The sequence below is a fragment of the Sceloporus occidentalis genome, unplaced genomic scaffold, assembly GCF_023333645.1.
Source record: "Sceloporus occidentalis isolate IW3139 unplaced genomic scaffold, rSceOcc1.0.p SCAF_20, whole genome shotgun sequence".
Classification (NCBI taxonomy): Eukaryota; Metazoa; Chordata; class Lepidosauria; order Squamata; family Phrynosomatidae; genus Sceloporus; species Sceloporus occidentalis.
Window position 1 is genome coordinate 14,498,807 of NW_028317000.1, and position 23,794 is coordinate 14,522,600.

The 23,794-nt window shown below is 45.9% G+C and overlaps 1 protein-coding gene across 28 annotated transcripts in view; it reads left to right on the top strand.

Moving 5' to 3' along the window:
* NRXN2 (neurexin 2) overlaps positions 1-23,794 on the top strand; it is a 277,457-nt gene that overhangs the window by 185,930 nt on the left and 67,733 nt on the right. For all 28 annotated transcript variants that reach the window (XM_089483043.1, XM_089483060.1, XM_089483055.1 and 25 more), the window contains one exon: positions 18,307-18,488. In XM_089483043.1, coding sequence (XP_089339169.1) covers positions 18,307-18,488 — 182 coding nt within the window. The remainder of the gene's footprint in view (positions 1-18,306; positions 18,489-23,794) is intronic.

Here is a 23,794-nt window from a genome sequence, read left to right on the forward strand (position 1 = left end):
GCTGCCCTCAGGAGAGGTAAGCAGGACATACCTCTATGATGTCTCATGATTGCATTTGGTTGCCTTCCGTTTGCGCATGACGCCCTTTGAAAATCTTTTGCGAAATTACATGAAATACCTTGGATGACCCCAGATTCACCGTTGGTAAACCTTCTGATTTTCCCCGTGTGATAAAGTTCCCTCGAATGCTTATTTGGAAGAGGAAACACGACATGGCATTGCAGAGGCACTAAGAAAGCCTGTTGGTGAGTTGCAAAGATACGTAATGCGAACACTGCGACTGGTGCACGTCTGCCATGTGTTAAAATGTGCATTGTTTCCTTTGCACATCAGTGCATCAGACAAGAGTGCAGATACGCATTGCAAGAACCTAAGATGTGCCATTAAAAGTACATTTTAAAATTTTGCTTTAAGGGTGTTACACCCCAGTTCTAGTGCTGAACATTGTCTGGACAGTTTGCGCCAGAAATGAGGGCTGTGCATTGTCTGAACAGGACCGAGGGGTCAATGGGCTTATTGGCCATGCGGACAAAGCAAGTGAGCATGAGCATGAGAAGTTATTTTAACTTCTAAAATGGAATCATTCTGAAGACAGAAAAGCAAGGGAATGTCCCACAAAAAGATGGAAGGGTGGGCTTGCCAATGTCCTGGGAGATCAAGGTTCGAATCCACATGAAGGCCTAAAATTACTTGGGTGAGTTTGAGCAAGTCACCCTTTCAACCTGACCTTCCTCTCAGGGGCCTCATTTCCACTTACAGATAAGTTGGTGTGCGATCCGAATCAATGGATCAATTTGACAGGGGAGCATGGTTCCCACTGCATTTGCCCCGATCGCATTTTTCCCCTCTAAAATAACCCACTTTTGGTTCACATTCATGAACGGATCGGTTCAAAATGGACCCGCTCCAGCTGGCCGAAGGGCAGATTTAAATCGATTCCGATCCACATCTGATTCACACTTGCGCGGCATCGGTTTATCTAAAAGGACGCGGGGAAAAATCAGCACCAAAAAGATGTGGGTTGAATGGGTCTGGCACATGGCCCTCCTCGCCGAATTGCTTCAGCGATCCGATTTAAGTGGGAACCAGGGTCATTTGAATGGGTTCAAACTGAATTGTGATCCGGTTTAAAAGGTAGTGGGAATGAGGCCAGGGTTGCAGTGACGGTGGTCAAACTTGCCCATCTTGCCAGATTCAGGGACTGGAAAGACAGGGGAAGAAGGAAGGGAGCAACGTGAGCATATGCATTTGCTAATTATTTATGTATGGCTAATTAGAACCTCGGCGCAATCCTGGAATGCAAGATGTAATCAAAATATGCCATTCAAAAAAGCCTCGTGCCTTCATTAACTTTTTTTGGACACATCTTCAGTGCAACGGGAACAGCTGGTGCAATGCTGCTTTGTTGGGCTCTTCTTCTGTCTCTCTCTTTTTTAACGACGGTTATATATGTTTGAATACTGTCTTTATATATATATATATATATGAAATATCCTCGCAATATGTGCACCATATTGTCACGGAAACTTTGCAATTAAGAACGAGAGAAAGAGGATCCAAGGCTGCGTTGGCAGAGCCAAGATGATGCTGGGAGCCAGGCCTCTGGGATAGCGGCAGCTGGTGTCTTTGCGCGTGCGGAGCAGGGAATCCGCTCCGAAACCTAGTCTGAACTTGAGAGATACTTTCTTAAGGTTTGGTGCTTTGGATAGCTTTTAAAAGTCAAAGGCATTTATGGCCAGCATCCATAATTTTTGTGGGGTTTGGGGGCTCTGTGGCCATGTTCTAGAAGAGTTTATTCCTGACGTTTTGCCACCATCTGTGGCTTTGGCATCTTCAGAGAAAGATGCCAGCCACAGATGCTGACGACGCCAGCCATCTTCTCTGAAGATGCCAGCCACAGATGCCGGCGAAACGTCAGGAATAAACTCTTCTAGAACATGGCCACAGAGCCGGAAAAAACAGTTTCTTTTTACAGCGCACAGCGCACGTCACGAGTGTGCCATTGGCGCACCGGTGATGTAAGCCAACCACAGCGACATTTGTAAGGTGTGCATGACTTATGTCATCATGGCAGTGCCCGTGTGGACAGGACGCTGCCATGATGCCGTCGCCATTACACACTAGGGTTTGGGAGTGTGCGGTTACTGTGTGCTCCTGAACCCTAGTATCGGCGGTACCACATCACTCTCCCAAACAATGTGAATGTTTAGCACAATGAAGAAGTTTGGCCAAAATTGGGTATAGATGCCCCTTGGGGTCTCTTCCAGCTCTATGATCCTATAAGTACTAGCCAGCCTTAGCTTCTTAGGTCAGGTTTGGTACCTAGCAAGAAAGTGTCTTTTGCAAAGTCAATGGGTCTTAATTGTCCATGCAAGACTGATCTACTCCCAGCAGGATGGTTCACCATTTTGGTGGCAAGAAAGTCCATTTACTCCCCTATTGCAAAAGGGTTGCTCAGAAGGAACTGTGGCACGGTGTTGGCGAGAGATAAACAGCCTCTTTTGTGTTCATCCGAAATCTCAGCCCCGCTTTCCTTGGATACAATGCTGGATCCGGGGAAGGGAAACGCAGAGCCGAACGGCCCTGTCTTACCGTCTTGCCTCTTTCCTCGGCTGTCAGGAAGAAAAGCTTTGCAGGGGGAAAAGAAATAGAGGAATCTTTGCCTTTAATCTCTGATACTTATGCTAATGACGGAATTTCTATTAAGTTTCTAATGATCTTTGTCAGGTTCCTTGGTTTAAAAATAAACCCCCATTAGGTCCCATTATTCATGCCATAACAGTGCCATTCATGGCGTGGCAGTGCCGGTATCAATATTTATTTTATAAAAGCAAAGGAATTAATGGGATGAGAATGGCGTTTCCCCGGCATTTTTCGGGGATGTAAACTTGCACACCTGGAGAAGAGGGGGTGGCGAGTGCGAAGCGGGTGTGCGCACGGGCGGAGGGAGGGGAGAGATGTGGCAAAGACGGCATCTTTGCTGCGGATCCATTTGCTCACTGCAGCCTGGCCTGTCGCAATGGAAACTGGAGAGTCTCTTAGGGGAAATGCCAAGCCCTGGAAAGAGATTTTAGTGTCATCTTTTTGGCAAGTCCAGAGGCCACACAAACAGCGACGCCAGGTGCCTTCCATGTCAGCGGTGCAGTGAATCCGCTCCGGGTTTTAACCTGTGCTGAACCTACTGTGAGCAACTCCTTTAAAGATCAGATGAAATGCTGGAGTGGATTCACCTAGATATGAAGAACTTATGGATTGTGAGAGTTGTTTAGGGGAGTGAATGGACTGTTTTGGAGAAGGACATGCACTCCTACGTTGAAAGACTTTTAACAATGATTCCCAAACTTTAGTCTTCCAGATGTTTTGGACTTCGGTTCCCAGAATTCCAGTTGGCCAGGCTGGCTGAGGCTTCTGGGAGTCGAAGTCCAAAACACCTGGAAGACCAAAGTTTGGGAACCGCTGCTTTCAGTGAGGGTTGGATGGGCATATTTCAAGAGTGCTGAAGCTATGTATCCCTTCATAGGCAGGGCTTGGATTAGATAGCCTTTGGAGTCCCTTCCAACTTTATGATTCTTTTCAAAGACGTCACCCTGGTAATCTGTCATATCAATACGACAAAGGGATCTTGGAGCACCTTTGAGACTCAACTGTGCCAGAGAAGTCGTAGCTTATGCCACGACTTATTTGGTACAGTTAAGTCTCAAAGGTGCTCCAAGATCCCTTGGCATTTCTATGTTTCATTGCCCCACTCACATGGCAGCCACCAATGCGTATAGAAAACCTCACCCCTGTAATGCTATGTGACAGCTATCGAAAACAACAACCACCATTTCCAGTTTGAAACAAGGCTTGCGGAGAAGGGGCCCGTGTTTTAAAGGCGTCACATTTGTGGGGTTGTGCCTCTCCTGTAACACAAGGCATACATTTTTGTTGCAGTCTGTTTGGGGACTAAAATATGAGGGTGGGTTGTTTTTTGTAAACTACTGCTGGTGCCAGGGAACCCGGTTGAATGGAAGTGGTGGGGACCGAAAGGATAAATGGGACGGCCACATGTTGACCGCAGTGCATCTGGATGGATCCATGCACTGTCTGTCCCATCATCCTGTCTCTGCAAAGAGGATCATTGCAACATTTCAGCAATGACCTGGTAGTCTCAGGAATCTTACACTCACCTTAAACTTGAGTTTCCCTAAAACTATTTCTCCTCTCTAGCTCTCTTGAGAGCTGTGCCCTTGCTTTGCATGCAGAAGGGCCTGGGTTCTGGGATGTGTAGTTTCATGAGCTATTTCGTCTTCTGTGTCAGAGAGCCCTGGGGCCCACTACAAACCACAGATCCTGGGATTGCGGAGGATGGAGCCCTGACAGTTAAAGCAGTGTCAAACTGCATTCATTCTGCATTTATGGCAGCAACCTAAGTTGGCAACTTCAGGGCAGACCCTCAGAACCATAGAGTCATACAGTTGGAAACCACAAAGATCACCTAGTCCAGTGATTCCAACTTTTGGTCCTCCAGATGTTTTGGACTTCAGCTCCCAGAACTCTTGACAGTTGGCCAAGCTGGCTGGGGCTTCTGGGAGCTGAAGTCCGTAACTCCTGGAGGACCAAAGTATGCGAATCACCAATTTAGGAACACACAACAATGGCACACCTGAAAAATGCTCATCGAGCCTACACTGACTCCTTGCAGCTTGGTAGGAATGCGTCTTGCATATGCTCCCAAAATATTACTCCTTGTTCCTTTCCGTTGATCCATTTTGGAGAATTGTGTCTCTCTCTGCACCATTGCCTAGTAACCTTTCTCAGACCACTTTCGCACCTTGAAGCGAGGGCTCTTCATCCGTGCCAGAGCCATATCTCAAGAGACTGCATTGGTGTGGCACTCATTCCCCAGTTACTAGGTTGGCTTTGTTCTCTCATGCCCCAGCAAGAGAGGCAATGGCCATTTCGGAAAGCGGTCCGCTCGGGTGATACCACGCCTTCCAAGGCAGAAAATGTTAGTGCTGCGTCTGATGATAAACCAGGGCACGGAGATGGCAGGGGCAAAGCGAGGTTGGTGCATGTTTGAAGTCCTCTCCTTTGTCATCTGGGACTTGTGGAAATGCATTTGGAGGAAAGGGGCAACCCTGGAGTCAAACTACCCATCTCCAGATGCCTTGCAAGAAGGCAAGGGTTGCATTACAGTGGGGCCTTGGTCTCCGCCGGGGTTTGGTTCCAGGCCTTCTCCCTCAGAGAGCTCTGGTGCCACATTGCCTAGCATTGCGCCATGGCAGTTAAAGTAGTATCAAACTGGATTATTTCTCCAGGGCGGATTCAGCCTTAGCATTCCTTATTTTGGTTTTATTCCGGGGTGAGGGATTTATTTTGAGAGTCTGTGCCACCCCCAGAACATTTGGGGAGGCACAAAATTGTCCATCTAGGGTCTAGTGGGTCGCTTGCGCTCCGCACATGGTTAGAGACATGCATGCTGGGAAGCATCCAGGGCAGCAGTTGAACCTGTCTGTCTCCTTGCCGGGGGTCCGGCCCTTTTTCCGCACCCGCCCTTCCCTTGCATCCTTTCCAGCCTCCATCTTCTTTCTCCCCTTCCCCACTAACTCCTTCCCTCCTTTGCAATTCGCCCCCTTTTCCCAGGCCTTAATGGGGTGATGAATTATGCATTGCTGCCCCTTCTCTCTGCAAAGTCTCTGGGGGGGAAAGAGGGAGGGTGGGAGAAAGCTTCACATCTTGATGGTGACCTACATTTTTTATTTTCTTTCCCTTTCCTCTTTCTCTTCCCCCCCTTTTTTTTTTTTTGCAGAGTGGGAGAAACCGCTCTGCAGTGTGTAAGTGTGTGTCTATGTTTGGAAGAAGAGGGAGATCCAAAGCACCGGGGCTTGGCCTTGTTGTGGCCACCCACCGCCATCTCCTTCCTCTCCTGCCTGCTTGTTATTATGTTGGACACTTTTTGCATTGCATTGCCTGCAAAGAGAAAGCGAGAGAGCACCCAGAGGGTTTTTACGGCGATGGTGATTTGCATGGGGCGAGGCGGTCGCTCTTTCTTGCTTCTGGGCTCCTTAATTCGGCAGATCCCATCCTCTCAAAGATGCAGGCATGGATGCCACCATTGCAGCAGGCGGTTTCTTTTCAAGGTTGCCTCCATGGCCCTTCTGATAGCGTCTGATGCAACCCCTCTTCTTAAGCACACCCATCTTGGGGGGATTTAGGAGGCTGTGCAGGATCGGTTTGTTGTTGTTAACTGCCCTCCAATTGATCCCGATACATGCCAACCTGCTGATGATACCTCTCCAAGACCTCTATCTTCATTTCCTCTGCTCAGGTCCTATAGACTCAGGGCTATGACTTCCCTGATCAAGTCATATCCATCTGGCTTGTTGTCTTCCTCTCTTTCTACCACCTTCTACCTTTCCTAGCATTATCATCTTTTCCAGTGACCCATGCCTTCTCATGATGTGTCCAAAGCATGACAGCCTCACTTCAATCACCGGTCTTTCGCTCTTTCTACATCCCTCCACTTTTCCTAGCATTATTGCCTTTTCCATTATTATTATTCATGTCTTCTCATGATGCGGCCAAAGTACAACAGCCTTGATTTGATCTTCCTCTCTACAAGCCTCCACCTTTCCTAGCATCATTGTCTTTTCTAACAAGTTGTGCCTTCTTATGATGTGACCAAATTACAGCAACTTTGATCATCTTGCCTTCCATGGAGATTTCAGGCTTGACCCTTCGTAATAGAGTCTATCCATCTGGCTTGTAGTCTTCCTCTCTTTCTCCTGCCTTCTACCTTTCCTAGCATTGCTGTGTTTTCCAGTGATTCAATCCTTTTCATGATGTGACCAAAGTACAACAGCCTCAATTTTGATCAACTTGGCTTCAAGGGAGAGTTCAGACTTGATCTATTCTAGGACCTATTTCTTGTGTTGTGGCACCAGAGCTCTTTGACAGAGAAGGCTAAAGGTTTCCCTAGCCCTGAGCCAGGGCTGTTAAAGTGGTCTCAAACTGGGTTATTTCTGCAGTGTGTTTTGCACTTGAGCCTCCCATATCCTGAACTCCAAAATCTGAAATACTCCAAATTCCAAAATTGTCCGCCTGGAGATAGGGACACATTTTGGATAAGGGACACTCAACCTGAATATATATGAACCCTGCATTTTCATCCTTGAAGGCTGAAGTTGGCTTGTGTGATGGAAATAGTTAGGGCCAGAGCTGAGCTTATAGTATCTCATAAGGCTACAAATATGGCATGGATGCGGACTTGATTCTGGATCAATGCAGCTTTAAAAAACTACAGTACTTATATTTTTTCATCCTACTAAGCTCAGTTTTGCTAGTGCCGCTTGTGAGGGCCATAGTCCAATGTGTTTCTAGGCTTCCAGTTTGTGGGAATGGTGATACGGACCTTTAAAAAAACAATGATCAAATACTCAGAGAGCAAGAGAGCTCAAAAAGTGACAGAGGAATCAATACCCTGCAATCTAAGCCAGCCTAAAAACCGATAGTTCAAAAGCCAGCAATTAAATATTCAAGCGCCGGCCATTTAAAAAACGCTGAAATATAGCAACTGCAATCATCTCAATTAAAAGCTGCCTGAAATGAAAGCTCCGTTTTCTTTTTCTTGAAGAGCAAGATTCAAAGGGTCAGCCGCATATCCCTGACAAATGCCAGAAATGAGTACAGAGCCTGGGAGGGAAATTACTTCTTGGGGGTCACGTCTCCCATCTGAAATTGTAGTCCAAAGATGTACTTACTAACGTTGTATCCTCTGACTGTCCCTATTTGGCGAGAAGAGTCCCGATTAATCCTCTGCCGTCCCACTTTCTCCGTTGCTTCTAAAATGTCCCTGTTTTTCTCTCCTCCACCTACTTCCCCCCCTTTTGTCCTCAGCTTACTCCAGTTGCTGCAAATGCTGTTCAATAGGCAAAAGTAGTTTGCACTCAGTTAACTCAGGAGAGGAGAGAAGGAACAAAATCTTGCCTTTTCCCAGTCAGCTCGGGCAAAAGCAAACTGCCGCATCCTCTCTGAGTTTGTGTATTCTTCCCCTTTCTTTCCTCATCTCTGATGTTACTTGGCCACACACATCCCAGTGTTCACCTGTGAAATGTCGGAGAACATGTTGCACGCATAACAAGCGATGGAACATGTACCTTTTTACAAAAGCAAGGCCCCAACCTCTGATCCCTGCTTGGAGCAAGTGGCGGAGGGATGACCTGAGTACATGAACCGGAGTTAGGGAGGAGGGGGGATGTACGCGTTTGAGCACACATCAGGAACTAGCCACAGAGGCATAAAATATGTATGAGTCCCTCTGAAGCCTCATACAACATACCTTGCGCATGATGAATGTTGAATTCTGTCCAGACTTTGGCCCAATCTACATGTCTGGCGGGATCGGATAGTGGAGTTGACTACAATTGCCAAATGCAAGAAATAGCGGGGATGATCCTGCTGTGTGCAAAAAGATGATGCGCTAGAGATGCACAGATGTGGATGGCAGAGATAAAGAGAGACCAAATTGGGGTCTTTGGGATGCAGTAAGAGTTTGGATGCTCATCTGCAAAGCTGGGCCTATGGATCCATCCTATGAACTCCTGGGACTTGCGGCTTGTCGTGGCCCCAGAGCTACAAATGCCAACATTGCATAACATTGAGCCAGGGCAGTTAAAGCGGCGTCAGACTGCATTAATTCTACAGTGGAGATGCCGCCTCGATGTGCGTTTTCAAGTTGTTTCCAACTAATCCTAATGCAAACCTCTCACTGGGTTCTTTCTTTAGGTAGATTGGTTCAGAGGGTGTTTCTATGCCTTATCTGGAATGCCAACGTCCGAAACACTCCAAAATCCCATTTATTGTTTTAGCACTGTCTTTGCAAGGCTGGCGAGAGACAAAAAGATCTGTACAATGGAGGGACTTCACATTTCGCAGATCCCCAGCCTTTCTCCAGCCTCATTATGCCTATGCAAATACAGGTATTCGAAAACCCAGAATGCGAAACACTTCCGGTCCTGGGGATTTCGGATAAAGGAGACTCAGCCTGTGCCATTTTTGGCTCCCTGGGTCCATTTAGTGGATTTAGTGGAATTTTAAAAAATGAAAGCCTTTCAAACATAAAGACCGTGGCTTTTGACATACCGAGCAAAGTTTGGGACACACGAACCTGTTCCCTCCGTGCACCTTTGCCATTACCTTACCAATTGGCACCATTTTATCACCCCATTTATTTTTTATCGATCTTCTAATTAGCACTAAAATAGCGTCTTATGCTTAAAGAGCTAATATGGCTTTATTTTATTATAAGGTGCTTGTTACCTTTCTGGTGACGGCCCTTTTAGCCATCTCCCCAAAGTCCCTCCGTTTAAAATAACCGCTTCTGAGCTATAAATGCATCTAAACTTTATTAGTTACAATTAGATCCCACTTTTCCTCCGCTGAGTTGTAAGTATCATAGATAGATCTCCTTCTTTATATCTATCAAGTGCATAGATTGTGGTTGTTGCATGCTTTCAAGTCGTATCTGACTTATGGCAACCCTAAGGCGAATGTATCTGAGGGTTTTCTTGGCAAGATTTGTTCAGAGAAGGTTTGCCGTTGCGTTCCCAAGTGGCTGAGAGAGTGTGACTTGTCCAAGGAAACCCAGTCGGATTCATGGCCGAGCCTGGAATCAAATTCTGGTTTCCATAGTCCAGCGCTGAAACCACTAGGGATGAGCCAAGTATGACCCAGAACTGCCCCTAATCCTAAAAGGAGATTTAGTATGAGAATGGCCGGTCAGCCTTGCTTCATCCTCCGGGAACCATCATTGACCGTTCAGTGGCTATTTTGGCCTCCCTGGGCCACTTTAAGGTCCAAGATAGTAGTATTATTATTTTAAAGTCTATTTTTAAAAAGCCTTTTTCCTGCTTCTAAAAACAGCCAAGGGTGCGTGAAATAGATCTTAAATGGCCATTCGGTCCCCAGTGGCTTCTCTTCTGGGTGTGAGTTGGCTACTTATATTGTGATTTTTCGGTGTATGTGTGTTTGATGAAGTGGTTTGAACGTCGGACTACAGCTCTGGAGACCCGGGTTCGAATCCTTGCCTGGGTATGAAAACCCACTGTCGAAACAGTGCAGTTTGACACCACTTTAACTGCCATGGCTCCATGCTACAGAGCACGACAAACTACGAATCACAGAAAACTATAGGATGGCATGGCAAAGGGTTAGAGGAGATGGCTCTACCTTTCCAACAGTGTAAGGCTGCATCTGCTGAATTGATGCAGTTTGACACCACTTTAACTGCCACGGGTCAATGCTATGGGATACTGGCGTCTGTAGTTTGGTGAGCTATTTTGCCTTCTCTGTCAGAGAGCTCTGTTTCCATGGCAAACTAAAAATCCCAGGATCCCATAGGCATGGCATGGCAGGGGTTTGGACTAGACATCCCTAGTGGTCCCCTCCAGTTGCATCTGTGCCACAGAATTGATGCACTTTGACAATGCATTAATTGCCATGCTTCGGAGCTATGGGTTTCTTCAGATATATAGCCTCCTCTCTCAGAGAACTCTGGTGCCTCAAGGAACTACAAATCCCCAGATTACATAGGCTGGCATGGCAGGAAGTTGAACTGGACATCCCTAGCGGTCCCTTGTAATGTTGTAAGGTTGCATCTATGCCACAGAATTGATGCTCTTTTGACACCGCTTTAACTGCCATGGCTCCACACACTATAGGATCCTGAGCTATATAGCCATGGGCTCTGGTGGCACGACAAACTACACATCCCATGATCCCATAGCACGGAGCCATGGCAGTTAAAAGCGGTGCCAAACGGCATTAATTTTGCCGCATGGCAGCAGGCTTCATCTGTGATCCTTTTGCCAAACTTGGCATGCAGCATGCTCTGATTCTCCTTTAAACAGGGGGAGGAAAGCCATGGAGGATGGGCTTTGTGGTCCTTCCCTGCCCACTGACATCTCAATCTCTGCCTCCTTGTCGCCGGTGTTCTCCTTCCCAGACGGCGGCGGCGGCACGTCTGCCGACAGCTTCCAAGCTCATCAACTTGGGCAACAGAGATGGATGGGTGGCAAAGCAAGAAGGGACAGATGGCCTCGGAGACCATCTTGACAAAGCTTTCTCACCACCCACCCAGCCACCCACTCCACCATTCCCCGGCTGCCTTTCTCCCTGGGAGGAACAGCTTGCTAAGAAATCTGTCCAAGCACCACCTCTGCGCATCGTCCCTGGAATCCCAGGGGCGTCACCAGGGAAGAGTGGCGGGTGCGGATCACGCTGGGTGCGGATCATGCCGGGTGACACCTTAAAGGGGGTGACCCCACTGCTCCCCAAACCTTTGGGCAGGATCGGCCTGTGCCCCAAAAACCTAGGTCGACTTATCCACTGGCCGATGTAAATACTATACTTTAACTCTTATAAAAAGAGGAACCATTCGTGCCCATGAAGATGCCAGCCACAGATGCTGGCGAAGCGTCAGGAATACACTCTTCTAGAACATGGCCACAGAGCCCAAAAAACCCACAATTATGGATGCCGGCCATGAAAGCCTTCGACTTCACAAAACAGTTCTGCCTGCCAGGATTTTGTAGGGTCTTTGGCATTATTTCCCCTTTACTTCATCCTTCCCATCCTTTGTTGCATGCCCCTGAGTTTTACCCTTGACTTATCCATGGGGCATATCAATATCTATAATTTTGCCCCCAAAATCTGCCCTCGACTTATATGTGAGGTCGACTTATAGCCAAGTATATATATATATATATATATATATATATATATATATATATATATTGTGTGTGTGTGTATTAATATTAAAAGAGAGGATATATATATTTGGTTTGACCGCATGAACCTTTGTACCCGTTATTAGGTTTAAGATTTGGGTACGATAATTGCGATTTAATTTCGGTTTAATTTTGCTGGCTGTTTGTGTCACGATTCTTGCTGTCGGCGTTCAGGGATCAACGGGAATTAGGATTTTATGAGTAACAGCCCGGTAGTGGTTTGAGCATTGGACCATGACTCTGGAGACCAGGGTTCGAATCCTGGCTCAGTCACGGAGACCCACAGAGTGACTTTGGGCAAGTCGCACTCTTTCAGCCTCAGAAGAAGGTTGGAAACAACTGGAAGGCGCACAACAAAAACAAAGTACAAAAAAGTGACTATAGGGTTCTTTATGGTATGGAGCAAGTTGATAAGTGATGCCAGTCCTAGTAATGCCAATGTGGAGACCACATATTTGCAGGTCATCGAAGGAGGAAGAGGGAGCATGAGAAAGCAAAATTCCTGGGTGCAATTTCTCTCCGAAAACCCTGGCTTGCATCGATCGATCTATTTATCGGATGCTTTTTAAAAAGCCGCCCACTAGCCCCAGCTCTCTGGGCGGCGCGCAATCTGTTAAAGCCATGCAGAAAGGCTTTAAAATACAACAGGGATGCCGTAAACGCAGTGACTAAAGGAGCCAGATATAGAACGGGAGATACAGTTGGCAGCAAAAGAAATGGAAAACATTTTCGGCATGCGAAACAGATTAAAGCGCCGCGCGGAAGGATAAAAGCAGAAAGGCATCGTCGGAGCACTTTAAAAATGCTGAGGGAGAGTGAAATGGGTCCAAACAGGGCTCGTTGTGGGAGTAGGGCAATGAATCCGTCCTGGGTTTTAGTCCGAAATTTGAACAGACATATCCCAGGCACTGAACTTACTGGAGGATAGGATTTAGCTCTTTATTGACAAGTATATATTCGCTTTAAAGCCAGCGTGACAGTGGTTTGAGTGTTGGACTCCAACTCTGGAGACCAGGGTTCAAATCCCCACTCGGCCATTAAACCCACTGAGTGACCTTTGGCAAATCGCACTCTCTCAGCCTCAGAAAACACTGGGATAGGCTCACCCTTAAATTCAGGCTAAATTCAGGTTGTGGCATGGGAACCACAAGCCGTCATTAATGCACACTAGCTGTGTCTGCACTGTAGAATTAATCTGGTTTGACACCGCTTTTAACTGCCATGGCTCAATGCAGCGTTTTCTTGGCAAGATTTCTTCCAGAGGAGGTGTGCCATTGCCTTCCCCTGAGGCTGAGAGAGTGTGACTTGCCTAAGGTCACCCAATGGGTTTCATGGCTGAGCCAGGATTCGAACCTTGGTCCAATTCCTCAACCTCTATGAAGCACTCGTTCCAGTGTTAAAGACCATCATTAAAGACCGGGGTTCGAATCCCTCGTGCTGAGAAAACCCCATGATAGGGTCTCCATAAGTCAGAAATGACTTGATGGCATCGTACAGGGTCTGGATCCAAATTGCAATGGCGAGTAAAAGTTGAGTTGGAACTTGAGTCCTGCCATTTTGGAGGAAAAGCAGGATTACGTTATATGACACACCCTTCCCTGGCAACTAATATCTATCTATCTATCTATCTATCTATCTATCTATCTATCTATCGGAAGACAGCATCCTGGGCTTTCTTCCTCACCGCTGTCCCCAAAATTAGACAAACCCTTTAAAAAAAATTCTGTTCCAAATGGCTTTGTAATGGCAACGTCGATGTAGTTCAAATTTCAGACAAGCTTTTATTAAAATAAGAACCGAACTTTCCTGTACAGATGTTCCGACAAAATGTTACTTGAATAAATGTAAATAAAGCAGTTGTTGCTTGTGGCGCTTGTTACTCATTTCAGTTGGTGAGGTTTCTTTCTTAGGAGGCATCTTTATAGTATTTCCTTACAATTACCAAAAACTTTTACCTCAGGAAATACTCTTAACTACTCTTTGCCTCAGCTAGGTATTAATGGTGACGCTCAGTTCTTTAACAGCCACTTAGTGATTTCCTACTTCATACCAAAAAATTTACCTCAGAAATCACTTTCCAAGTTACTTTCTGAAGTGTGCTTGTGTTCCAATATTTTTTTTTATTAGAACATATATTTATATATTTACAGATGGAATGTTTTTTCTCCTGTCTTTTCTAGTCACCTTACAATTACCTCAGCGATTTACCTCAGGGACTAATGTTAACTTCACTCTCCAGTTTGGTCAATACCCAAGTAATATCCTACAGTTACCTCAGAGATTACTCTTCTGACACAAACGCCTATACTTTATTTTATTTTTTAAACTTTATTTTTAGCTTCTCAAAATATAAAACAATCGCTTCTATCTATCTATCTATCTATCTATCTATCTATCTATCTATCTATCTATCCATCCATCCATCCATCCATCCATCCATCCATCCATCCATCTATCTATCTATCTATCTATCTATCTATCTATGAGAATAACCAAGCAAATACATAATATGACTCCCTGATGTCTTCTCAATAACTGGTCCTATTACATCATGTTATCTAAATGTCTTGTTTTTCACATATAACAAAAGGATGGATGGATGGATGGATGGATGGATGGATGGATGGATGGATATCTAAAAAAGGATGGGGGAGAAACATTTCTATCCTAAAAAAAAGATCATCCTGAGCTTAAAAATTCACTTAAGATTATCATTCTCCAGTGATGGAGAACCTTTTACAGACCGAGTGCCCAAACTGCAACCCGGACCCCACTTATTTATTGCAAAGTGCCACATCCCTCTGGCTTTCTAGTAAGCAACTCTGGCAAAGTCTGTGCTAGGGCGATAGCATGTGTGCCCACAGAGAGGGCTCTGAGTGCCACCTCTGGCACGCGTGCCATAGGTTCGCCATCACTGCCCTATTCCTTGTTCCACCTCAGTGTACAAAATTTAACTATCGGAGACCATTCCTCCCCAACTTGTTTTAAGTTCTTTGTTATTCAGGAGAGTTGTAAGTTGGCCACAAACGCTTATATTTTAAAACACCTGAGCTTTTTATTTGAAGGTTCAAACTAAACACTGGGTTTCTGGCAATTCGCACCCAGAACCCTGCACCTCCAAATTTCTAGCATGGATTTTTCGGATCCCGGCACTGCCACCAAATTACGTTACTAGAGGCACCTGCAACAGGTTGTTCTATTACACAAAAGTGGGGTACAAATACAAGCTTTATTATTTGTTGTTATAGATGTAAGAAAAACAGAGGTCCAGAAGCAGCCAGATCCAAGCGGGACTTTCAACAGTCCCTCCTTGTGTCCAAAGGCAAAAGCGTCCCCTCGGCTCTGTTTTCTTGCCTTCGATTTGGGTTGTATTTTCGCCGTTTGGTGAAACCGAGGGGGGCCTTAGGCTCGATTTAGATCATTGCGTTACTTATGATATTTATCACATTTGTTGTGTTCATTTATAGCTTTGCCTCACACACCGCTTGTGGGCCAGTTTTCCCAAAGGGATGAGCAACACAAAGAGAGGAAATTGTTCTTCTTTTTTAAAAAAAACACAGTCTAAAAACTCATTTTGCAAAGCCAACAATCTTTGGTTTACAGAAACCCTGTTCACCTGGCACTGGGTTAAACTGGGGAACTCACGGCCACAAGACGTTACTTAAAAACCCATTTTGCAAAACCAGTATTCTTTGGTTTCCAAAAACCCTGTCCACCTGGCACTGACTGGGTTAAACTGGGAAACTCACATTATCCACCACAGGATATTGCTTCAAAACCCTTTTTGCAAAACCAGTATTCTTTGGTTTCCAAAAACCCTGTTCGGTGTTAAACTGCGGAACTCACTACTACTACAAGATATTGCCTCAAAACCCATTTTGCAAAACTGAAATTCTTTGCTTTCCAAAACCCTCTTCACCTGGCACTGGGTTAAACTAGGAAACTCACTACCACAGCAGGGTCAAGGATGGCACCACTTTAACTTCCATTATGGCTCTGTGCTACTATGGAATCTTGGGATTTGTAGTTTTGAGGAGCTGTTTAGCCATCTCTGTCGGGTACCGCAACAAACTGCAAATCCCAGCATCCCACGGCACGGAGCCAAGGGCGGTTAAAGTGGCATCAAACTGGATTATTTTATTTCAGTGCAGATGCAAACTGAGTCCTTCCTCTGAAGGTTGTTTACATCAGATAAATTCAGGTCGATAAAGCAAAATGCAGCTGCTCAAGCAATGAGCGGCAGCCACTCTGTTCATGCTCAGAGACACTTTGTTCATGTTTTGAGACACCCTGTTCATGCTTTCAGACACTGTTCATGCTTTCAGACACTCTGTTCAAGCTCAGAAATACTCTGTTCATGCTCAGAGACACTCTGTTCATGCTCAGAGACATTATGTTCATGCTCTGAGACACTGCATTCCAACTTCTGAGCTGAGCTAAGAACCCAGGCTGCATCCACACAACATTTCATTCCCAGTTTCCAAGACACACACACACAATTTTTAATTCCAAGACTCATCTATCTATCTATCTATCTATCTATCTATCTATCTATCTAATAATAACAATATCTGGGTATTGTAGTTTCATGAGACGCTTAGCCTTCTTTGTCAGAGAGCTCTGGTGCCACGACATACTACAAATCCCAGGATTTTCCATAGCATTAAAGTGGCATCAAACTGGATTATTTCTGCAGTGTGTGCAGCCTTATCAGACTGCAGTTCCCAGCAGTCTTGTGGTGCTGCTGGACGATGGGACCTGCAGTCTAGCATGGCCTGGAAACAGGACCATAGGACTCCACAGCCCCTATTCATCGGCCTAGGTCTATGAGATGCATATGAAACATACATGGGTTTAATGGCTGGCCTTGGGGCCCAACTCCCATTATATCCCATTCTACATATATAAATATGCCAAATTCTGAAAAACTCCAGAATCCAAAATGCATCTAGTCCTCAGCATTTTGGATAAGGGAGACCCAACCTGTAATTGATAAGATATTATTATTATTATTATTATTATTATTATTATTATTATTATTATTATTATTATATTGTATATGGAGATAACTGCTGAAAGGAAAGTCAGAAGTCACCTTTTCTTTCGTTTATATTTCCTTTTAGAGCCTTCCTTCCTTCCTTTTTTCTTTCTTTCTTTCTTCCTTTCTCTCCTTCCTCTTCCTTCCTTTCTTTTCCTTCCTTTCTTTAGTTCTCCCTCCCTCCCTCCCTTCCTGTCATTCAATTCAATGGCATAACAAAATGGTGTCTCTCATTTAATATGGAAAATCAAGCTTTGCTGTGTGGAACATATGCTTTTTCTGAATACTTCCAAGCCATGGATGATTGAATCCGTGAATTAAAAAACCCGCGGATAAGGAGGGCCAACTACATATCCTTTCCAAACTGGGTATCGGTTATTAAGGACAGCGAAGCCACTGGCACTTCGAAAGCTCACAACACGCATTTTGCGCATTTGGGTCGGTCCGATAGAAGTGCGGCTGGGTTTGGTTTCGTCTGTGGATTCTCCATGTAACGGATGGAGCGAGCTTGTTTTCTGCTGCTCCGGAGCCTAGAATACGAAGCAGTGGGTTCAGATTACAAGAATAAGTCCTTCTTTGGAGGCTGCTTTTAAACATGGACATTTGTCATGGGTGCTTTGGTTGTGAGTTCTCGCATGGCAGGCAGGTTGGGCTGGATGACCCTTGGAAAAGAATTGCCTTGGAGGGTGGCAGATTCTGCATGCTTGGAGGCCTTGAAATGGGCGTCTTTGGATGGGCATCTTTCAGGAGGGCTTGAGTTGTGTCTTCTTGCATGGTGGAGGCAGTGGGGTTGGATTAGATGACCTTTGGGGTCCCTTGCGGTGCTCAGGTTCTATGACGGTATAAATAAGGTGAAGACAATCTGGCTGGAGAGTTTGCATCCTTGGAGAGCTGGGCGTGCCAAAACAACACAGCCAGAACTCCAGATGCCGGGTGATGGATGGCTGAGCCGCCAGCCCTGCCTGGCATGGGCTGGGAGGTGGACCGGGCGGCTGGGAGACTGATGAGCCTGTCTTCACCCTTATCCCTCTCCGTCCATCATCCCTCGCCCTTCTCCTCCTCCCCAATCTCTCTTTCGCAGCAGAGAAGGTGGGATCCAAAGAGGCCAGGTAGAGATTTATTGCAAGGGAAGGAGGGCGAGGGATGATGCACCTGAGCAGGGAAAGGACCACAGACCAGAGGAGGTCAGGTTTTGGGAGAGAGATAAGAGCCAGCATGGTTTGAGTGTTGGACTGCAAGTCTAGAGACCGGGGTTTGATGCCACTAAACCCACTGGGCGACCTTGGCCGAGTCACGTTCTCTCAGCCTCAGAGGATAGCAATGGCAACCCTCCTCTGAACCAATCTTGCCAAGAAAACCCCATGTTAGGTTTGCCTTAGGGTCACCATAAGTTGGAAATTACTTGAAGGCACACAGCACACAGAAGCTCACAGAGAATGTGCCAGACTTTCTCCCCATGCCACCCTAACCATTCTTCTTCTTTCTTTCTTCGATTTGCAGCTGGCACAACGTACATTTTTGGGAAGGGCGGGGCGCTGATCACGTACACCTGGCCCCCCAATGACCGCCCGAGCACGCGGGCCGACCGCCTGGCCGTGGGCTTCAGCACGCATCAGAAGAACGCCATTCTGGTGCGGGTGGACAGCGCATCCGGGCTTGGCGACTACCTGCAGCTGCACATAGTAAGCGCATGGGGAAAGGGGAGCCTGATGTGGGGGTGATGCGGGAAGGGGTGCAATGGGGAGAGGGTCAACTAGTGGGCCAGCAGTTCCCGAACACTGATCCTCCAGGAGTTTTGGACATCAAAGCAAAGTCAGTCAGGGTTTCTGGGAGCTGAAATCCAAATCTCATAGTTTGGGTATCACCAATATGGCCTGCTGAGCAGTGTGCATCCTTCCAGATGTTCTCAGACTGCAGCTCACATCAGTTGTAGCAAGGGATGCTAGGGTTTGCAGTCTAACCACGTCTCCTTGGCCTGGACCAGAAAAGGAAGCTTCAGGGATTGCTGAACTGCATCTCCCAGCAGTCACACTCTTGCTGGGAATTGCAATCCAGCCACAACTGGAGGGGCAGATTTTTCCCTGCTCAAGTCCACTCCTGGCCTAGACAAAATTGTTCCAGGGGGGGAGAATTGTGGGTGGTGTTGTGGGATAAAGGGCTGAGAGAGAGGGACCTCTGTTTAGGGTTAGAAATGCATGTTCCAAGATGAAGGGTACAGAACCCAACTGAGACCCTCTACGGATCTTTGCTGACCACCCTGATCCATTCCAGCAATCCAGTTCTGGCGGTTTTCATTAGCATCAGGAGAAGGACTTTGGTAGAACTAATGGGTCTTTATTCAGCATTCAAGATCGAGTCTCACCAAAACCCAGATAGTTTTCAAGTTTATATTGTCATATTTCATCTCAGCCGGTTTGTAGATGAGGGGAAGGGGCTTCAATGTAGGGATGGGGAGCCAGATGATCTTACTGTTGCTACTCATCCAAATGCCTCATTTTCACCTCTGCAAACCCTGGCTTTATGGTGCCAGTGTCTCTCTTCCACCGCCAGCCCTGGCTTGCTACCATTCTTTCCCATATCTGGGGAGGGCATTGCCAGAGTACCAGAATGGGACAAATTCTTTCTCCATTTTGCTACCTGCCATGGCTGGTTTCTCAGGGTGGAAGACCCCCACCACCCTCAGCACTTTGCATCCTTTCCAAAGAAATTGTACTTTCACGACAAATGTGCCTGGAAATGCAAAGGATTCAAAATAATAATATTGATGGAGAACAAATATGTATTGGAGATATTACAATATTGCAATATTGCATATTGCTGTACACTTGTCCCTCCATATTTGCTAGTGTTAGTGGCACAAGACCCCTGTAAACATGGAAGACCCGCAAATAACAAAAACACCATGTTTTTACCTGAGAGGACACCTCTCTAGGACTCTCTAGGTCTTCCAGTGCAACTCTGTGATCAACGCCCAACAGACACTGACCATAGAACTGCAATGGAAGAGCTACAAAGGCCTAGTAGACTGTCCTCTCTAGGAATCTCTAGGTCTTTCAGTGCCACTTTCAGTTAAAGTTGACTATAGAGTTGCAATGGAGGACCTAGATATTCCTAGAGCGAATGTATTAATCGAATCTGTGAATAATCAAACCTGCAAATATCAAAGCCGCAAATATGGAAGAATGAGTGTACTGTATTTCATATTGCAGTGTTGTAATATTTCATATTATAATATTGCTTATTGCACTGTTGCATGTTGTATATGGAAGAGGGGTTTGCATGGGGATAGCATCTCCAGATGCTGCTGGACTCCAGTTCCCATCAGCCCCAGACTGCCTAGCTGGTGTTGGCAGGAAGAAAGTCACAGATCTCAGCATTGCCAGGGCCCAGATTCCTCATCCCAGATTTAGAGGAGGGGAGTAAACCCCATCTGCCCCACCTTTTCCTTTCCCCCCTTTGCTGGGCTTGGCCACGTTTCTTCTCCATGCCCCGAATTTTCCAAAATGAATCCCCCTCCTCCCTGTGCGAAGGCAGTGTCTCGAAGCAAGCTGCGGGCACCCAGTCCATCTCTGTGCCATGGCTATTAATATTTATGCCTTAATGGCTGTGCATGATCTCGGGTGAGGGGGGGGGAAGGGAGCCGGAGAGGGAGGGAAGCTTGTTACTTAATGAAATACTCCTTGCCCGGAGGGGGGAGAGGGACACAGAAGGCTAATTCCTCCCTCCTGGGCACCCACACGGGTGTCTTTCTCTCTCTGCGGCTCGGCACCCCAGATGGCTGGGTGCGGAGTCATCCCTTCTCTTCCTCCCTGCTCCCTTCTCCCTCCTTTCCTTCCTCCTCTCCAGATACTGGATGCAAATCAAGGTTCTGCTGAATTGGTTTGCATATGTTGAGAGAGGTATAGAGATGCCAGTCTCATGGCGTCCGTTCCTGTAGAGAGGATTTGGGCTTCCTTTCTTTTCTCTCCCCCGGTCCGGCCATTAGGCAGCGAGAGGAAGCTGGCGCAGATCCTGAGTGGCGCAAGCCAAGTGGCATATGCCATGCGACTTGCCCATTGCTCCCCAAAGCTTTTAAGTGCTTTTGCCTCTTCGATTGCATTGTATTTCTTCAACAAATGATCCGTTTTGATATTGTAATTGTTTAATCCTTCTCTTTTAATGGTCAGTTTTGTAAGGTATTATTATTATTATTATTATTATTATTATTATTATGGAAAGTTTATTGAATACAAAAGATATATCATTACACATACATACATGCATACACACTTAGAGAGTGATGCGTTCACTATGAAACTGTATAGAAATGTAAAGTGCTAAGACTGAAACATAAACATGCCCACACATAACACATGTTGTATAAGGCATAACATAAAATACCATCCTACCCTCTTTACTATACATATATATATGCAATGCTACACTCTCAATACTTCATCGAACCCTCCTTTTAAATCCCTTTCTTCCATTTCCTTCCTATTCCCTCATCCATCCCATTCTTACTCCTTATCCTTCCTTCCTTCCTTCCTTCCTTCCTTCCTTCCTTCCTTCCTTCCTTCCTATCCAGCCTCAGTTTAAAAGCCTCCAAAGAAGGAGATTGCACTACTCTCCAAGGCGACATCTTCCACTGTTAAATAGCCCTTACTGTCAGGAATTTCTTCCTAACATTTAGGTGGGATCTCTTTTCCTGCAACTTGAATCTATTGCTTTGTGTCCTATTCTCCAGAGCAGCAGAAAACAATCTCGTTCCATCCTCAATAGGTCATCCTTTCAAATATTTAAAGAGGGCTGTCATGCCACCTCTTAACCTGCTCTTCTCCAAGCTGAACATCCCCAGCTCCCTAAAGACCTTCCCTCTCATTTCCAAGAGCCTTCTGTTTTCCAAAGGCCTCTAATATGGCTTCTGCGATATTCCTCTTTAACCAAGCCAGTGCCCTTTCGGTTCCTTTCCTGATGTGCGGTGGAGACATTCTGGCTGCGGTTGTGGTTTTGAATGATCCCCGAGAGTTCAGGAGTTGGAGGATTCCCACCTCTTTGCATGTCTCTTGCAAATCCCTTGTTTTCACCAAGCCCCCTTATTTTTGTCCATTTAAACCATGAGTGGAAGATGGCACAGATCTTCTAAAAGAACATATGGACTCATAAAGTTGGAAGGGACTAAAGAGGTCATCTATTCTAACCCTCTGATATTCAGGAAGGGAAGTCTTCTAGACTGGGATGACTTTCCTTGATTTGGAAACTATAGTTCCATTAATGAAGCCAAGTTCTGCATTCTGTGCCTACAATGGCGAATCCAAGGCTCTTGCAGAAAGCCCCAAAGCAAGCCTTATTGCCTCCTTCCATCTCATCCTTGCCAGCAACTGATATATAGAGATGTCCAGCCTCCAATATTGGAGCCGGCAATAACCATCATATCTAGTAGCCATTGAGAGCTTTATTCTCCATGAACGTTTCTAATCCTCCTTTATAGCCTTCCAAGTTGGCAGCCGTCGCTGCATCTTCTGGCAGCCGCTTCTACAGTTTTAAGCGTATGAAGACATCCTTCCATTTATCTTCACAGTTTCTCCCATCTTTGGCTTTGGCGTATTGCAAGTATGATGGGAAGGAGGAAAACTTTTGGGGGAATCCATGGCGTTCCAGCAAAGGATGGCCCCTCTCCATCTTATTTTTCATCTCATCTTGAGACCAAGGTGGAGGCAATAATATATCCCCAAGAAGAAGTGTCTGTTTTGGATGAAGTGGGTTGCAATGGCCAGCGCAGCCAATAATGATGAAATATGTTGGGCGTTGCAGAAGAACTGAAAAAGCCACATTAATCTCACCTGTGTCCAGAGGTGACTGGATCTCCATGATCCTTTCCTGCCATCACATTCTCATTATAAGCATTTCAATTTACATTCTCTTTTAAAGCCAAGCGCGCCATCTTCTAGCGTTGGTGCAGGAACACCAGCCCATGATGTTCAAGTGCCAGATGTCCCTGGCATTTCATTGCCATCCTCTGCAGCGATTTCTCTTTGTTCCCATTCTCCATAAACTGCGGCGCTCCAAAACGGACACACAGTTGCCAGAGTCTGTCCGAGGCATGTGTGCACATTAAAGTGAATCTGTTCTTCCTCTCTCCAGCCTTGGAAACTATGTCTCTGTTAATGCAACTGCATTTCACCAAATCATAGAGCTGGAAGGTATCTCATGGGGCCATCTTCTCCAACCTTTGCAGTGCAGCAATGCTTAGCTGAAGCAACCCCAAGAGATGGCCATTAAACCTCTGGTTAAAGATGTCCAGTGAAGAAAAGTCCACCATCTTCCAATGCAGTTTATTCCCGCATTGGACAGCTCTGGCCATGAAAATCTTCTCCCTAAGATCTTAGAGGGAATCTAAAAGCTGTTCAACAGTGGAATGGACCGTCAGAGGTTGGTGGGGTCTCCATCTTTGGAGGTCTTTAAACCGAGGTTGGATGAACATCTTTTAGGAGTGCTTTAGTTGGGTAGACCTACACGACGGGGTTGGACTGAATGACCTTTATGGTCCCTCCAAATCTATGACTCTGTGATGCTCTTATTCTCAAACCATGGCACCAAGAATTGGGCACAATATCCAGGTGAGGTCTCTGACCAAAGCAGAATAGATGGGTACTATTACAGGTGGATCCCCATATCCACAGAATTTCAGTTCCCAAGCATTACTTCCAGATACCAGAAACCACGAATAATAGCAAACCCCATTAAAATAAAGGTCTTCCAGTACAAACATATCCTGAAAAGGATATGTCTCTAGGCATTTTCTATGGCATGTGTCTCTATTTTTGTCAGCCGCAGATAAGAAACCACCAATATTGGTTCTGTAGATACAGGGATCCAGCTGTACTTCCCTCAATGCTACTAGAATTGTGTTGGCCTTTTTTGTTGCTGCATCTCATTGTTAGTTTATATTCCACTTGTGATCTGCTGCAATCTCAAGATGTCTTTCATGGCGTGCCTGTTATGCCAG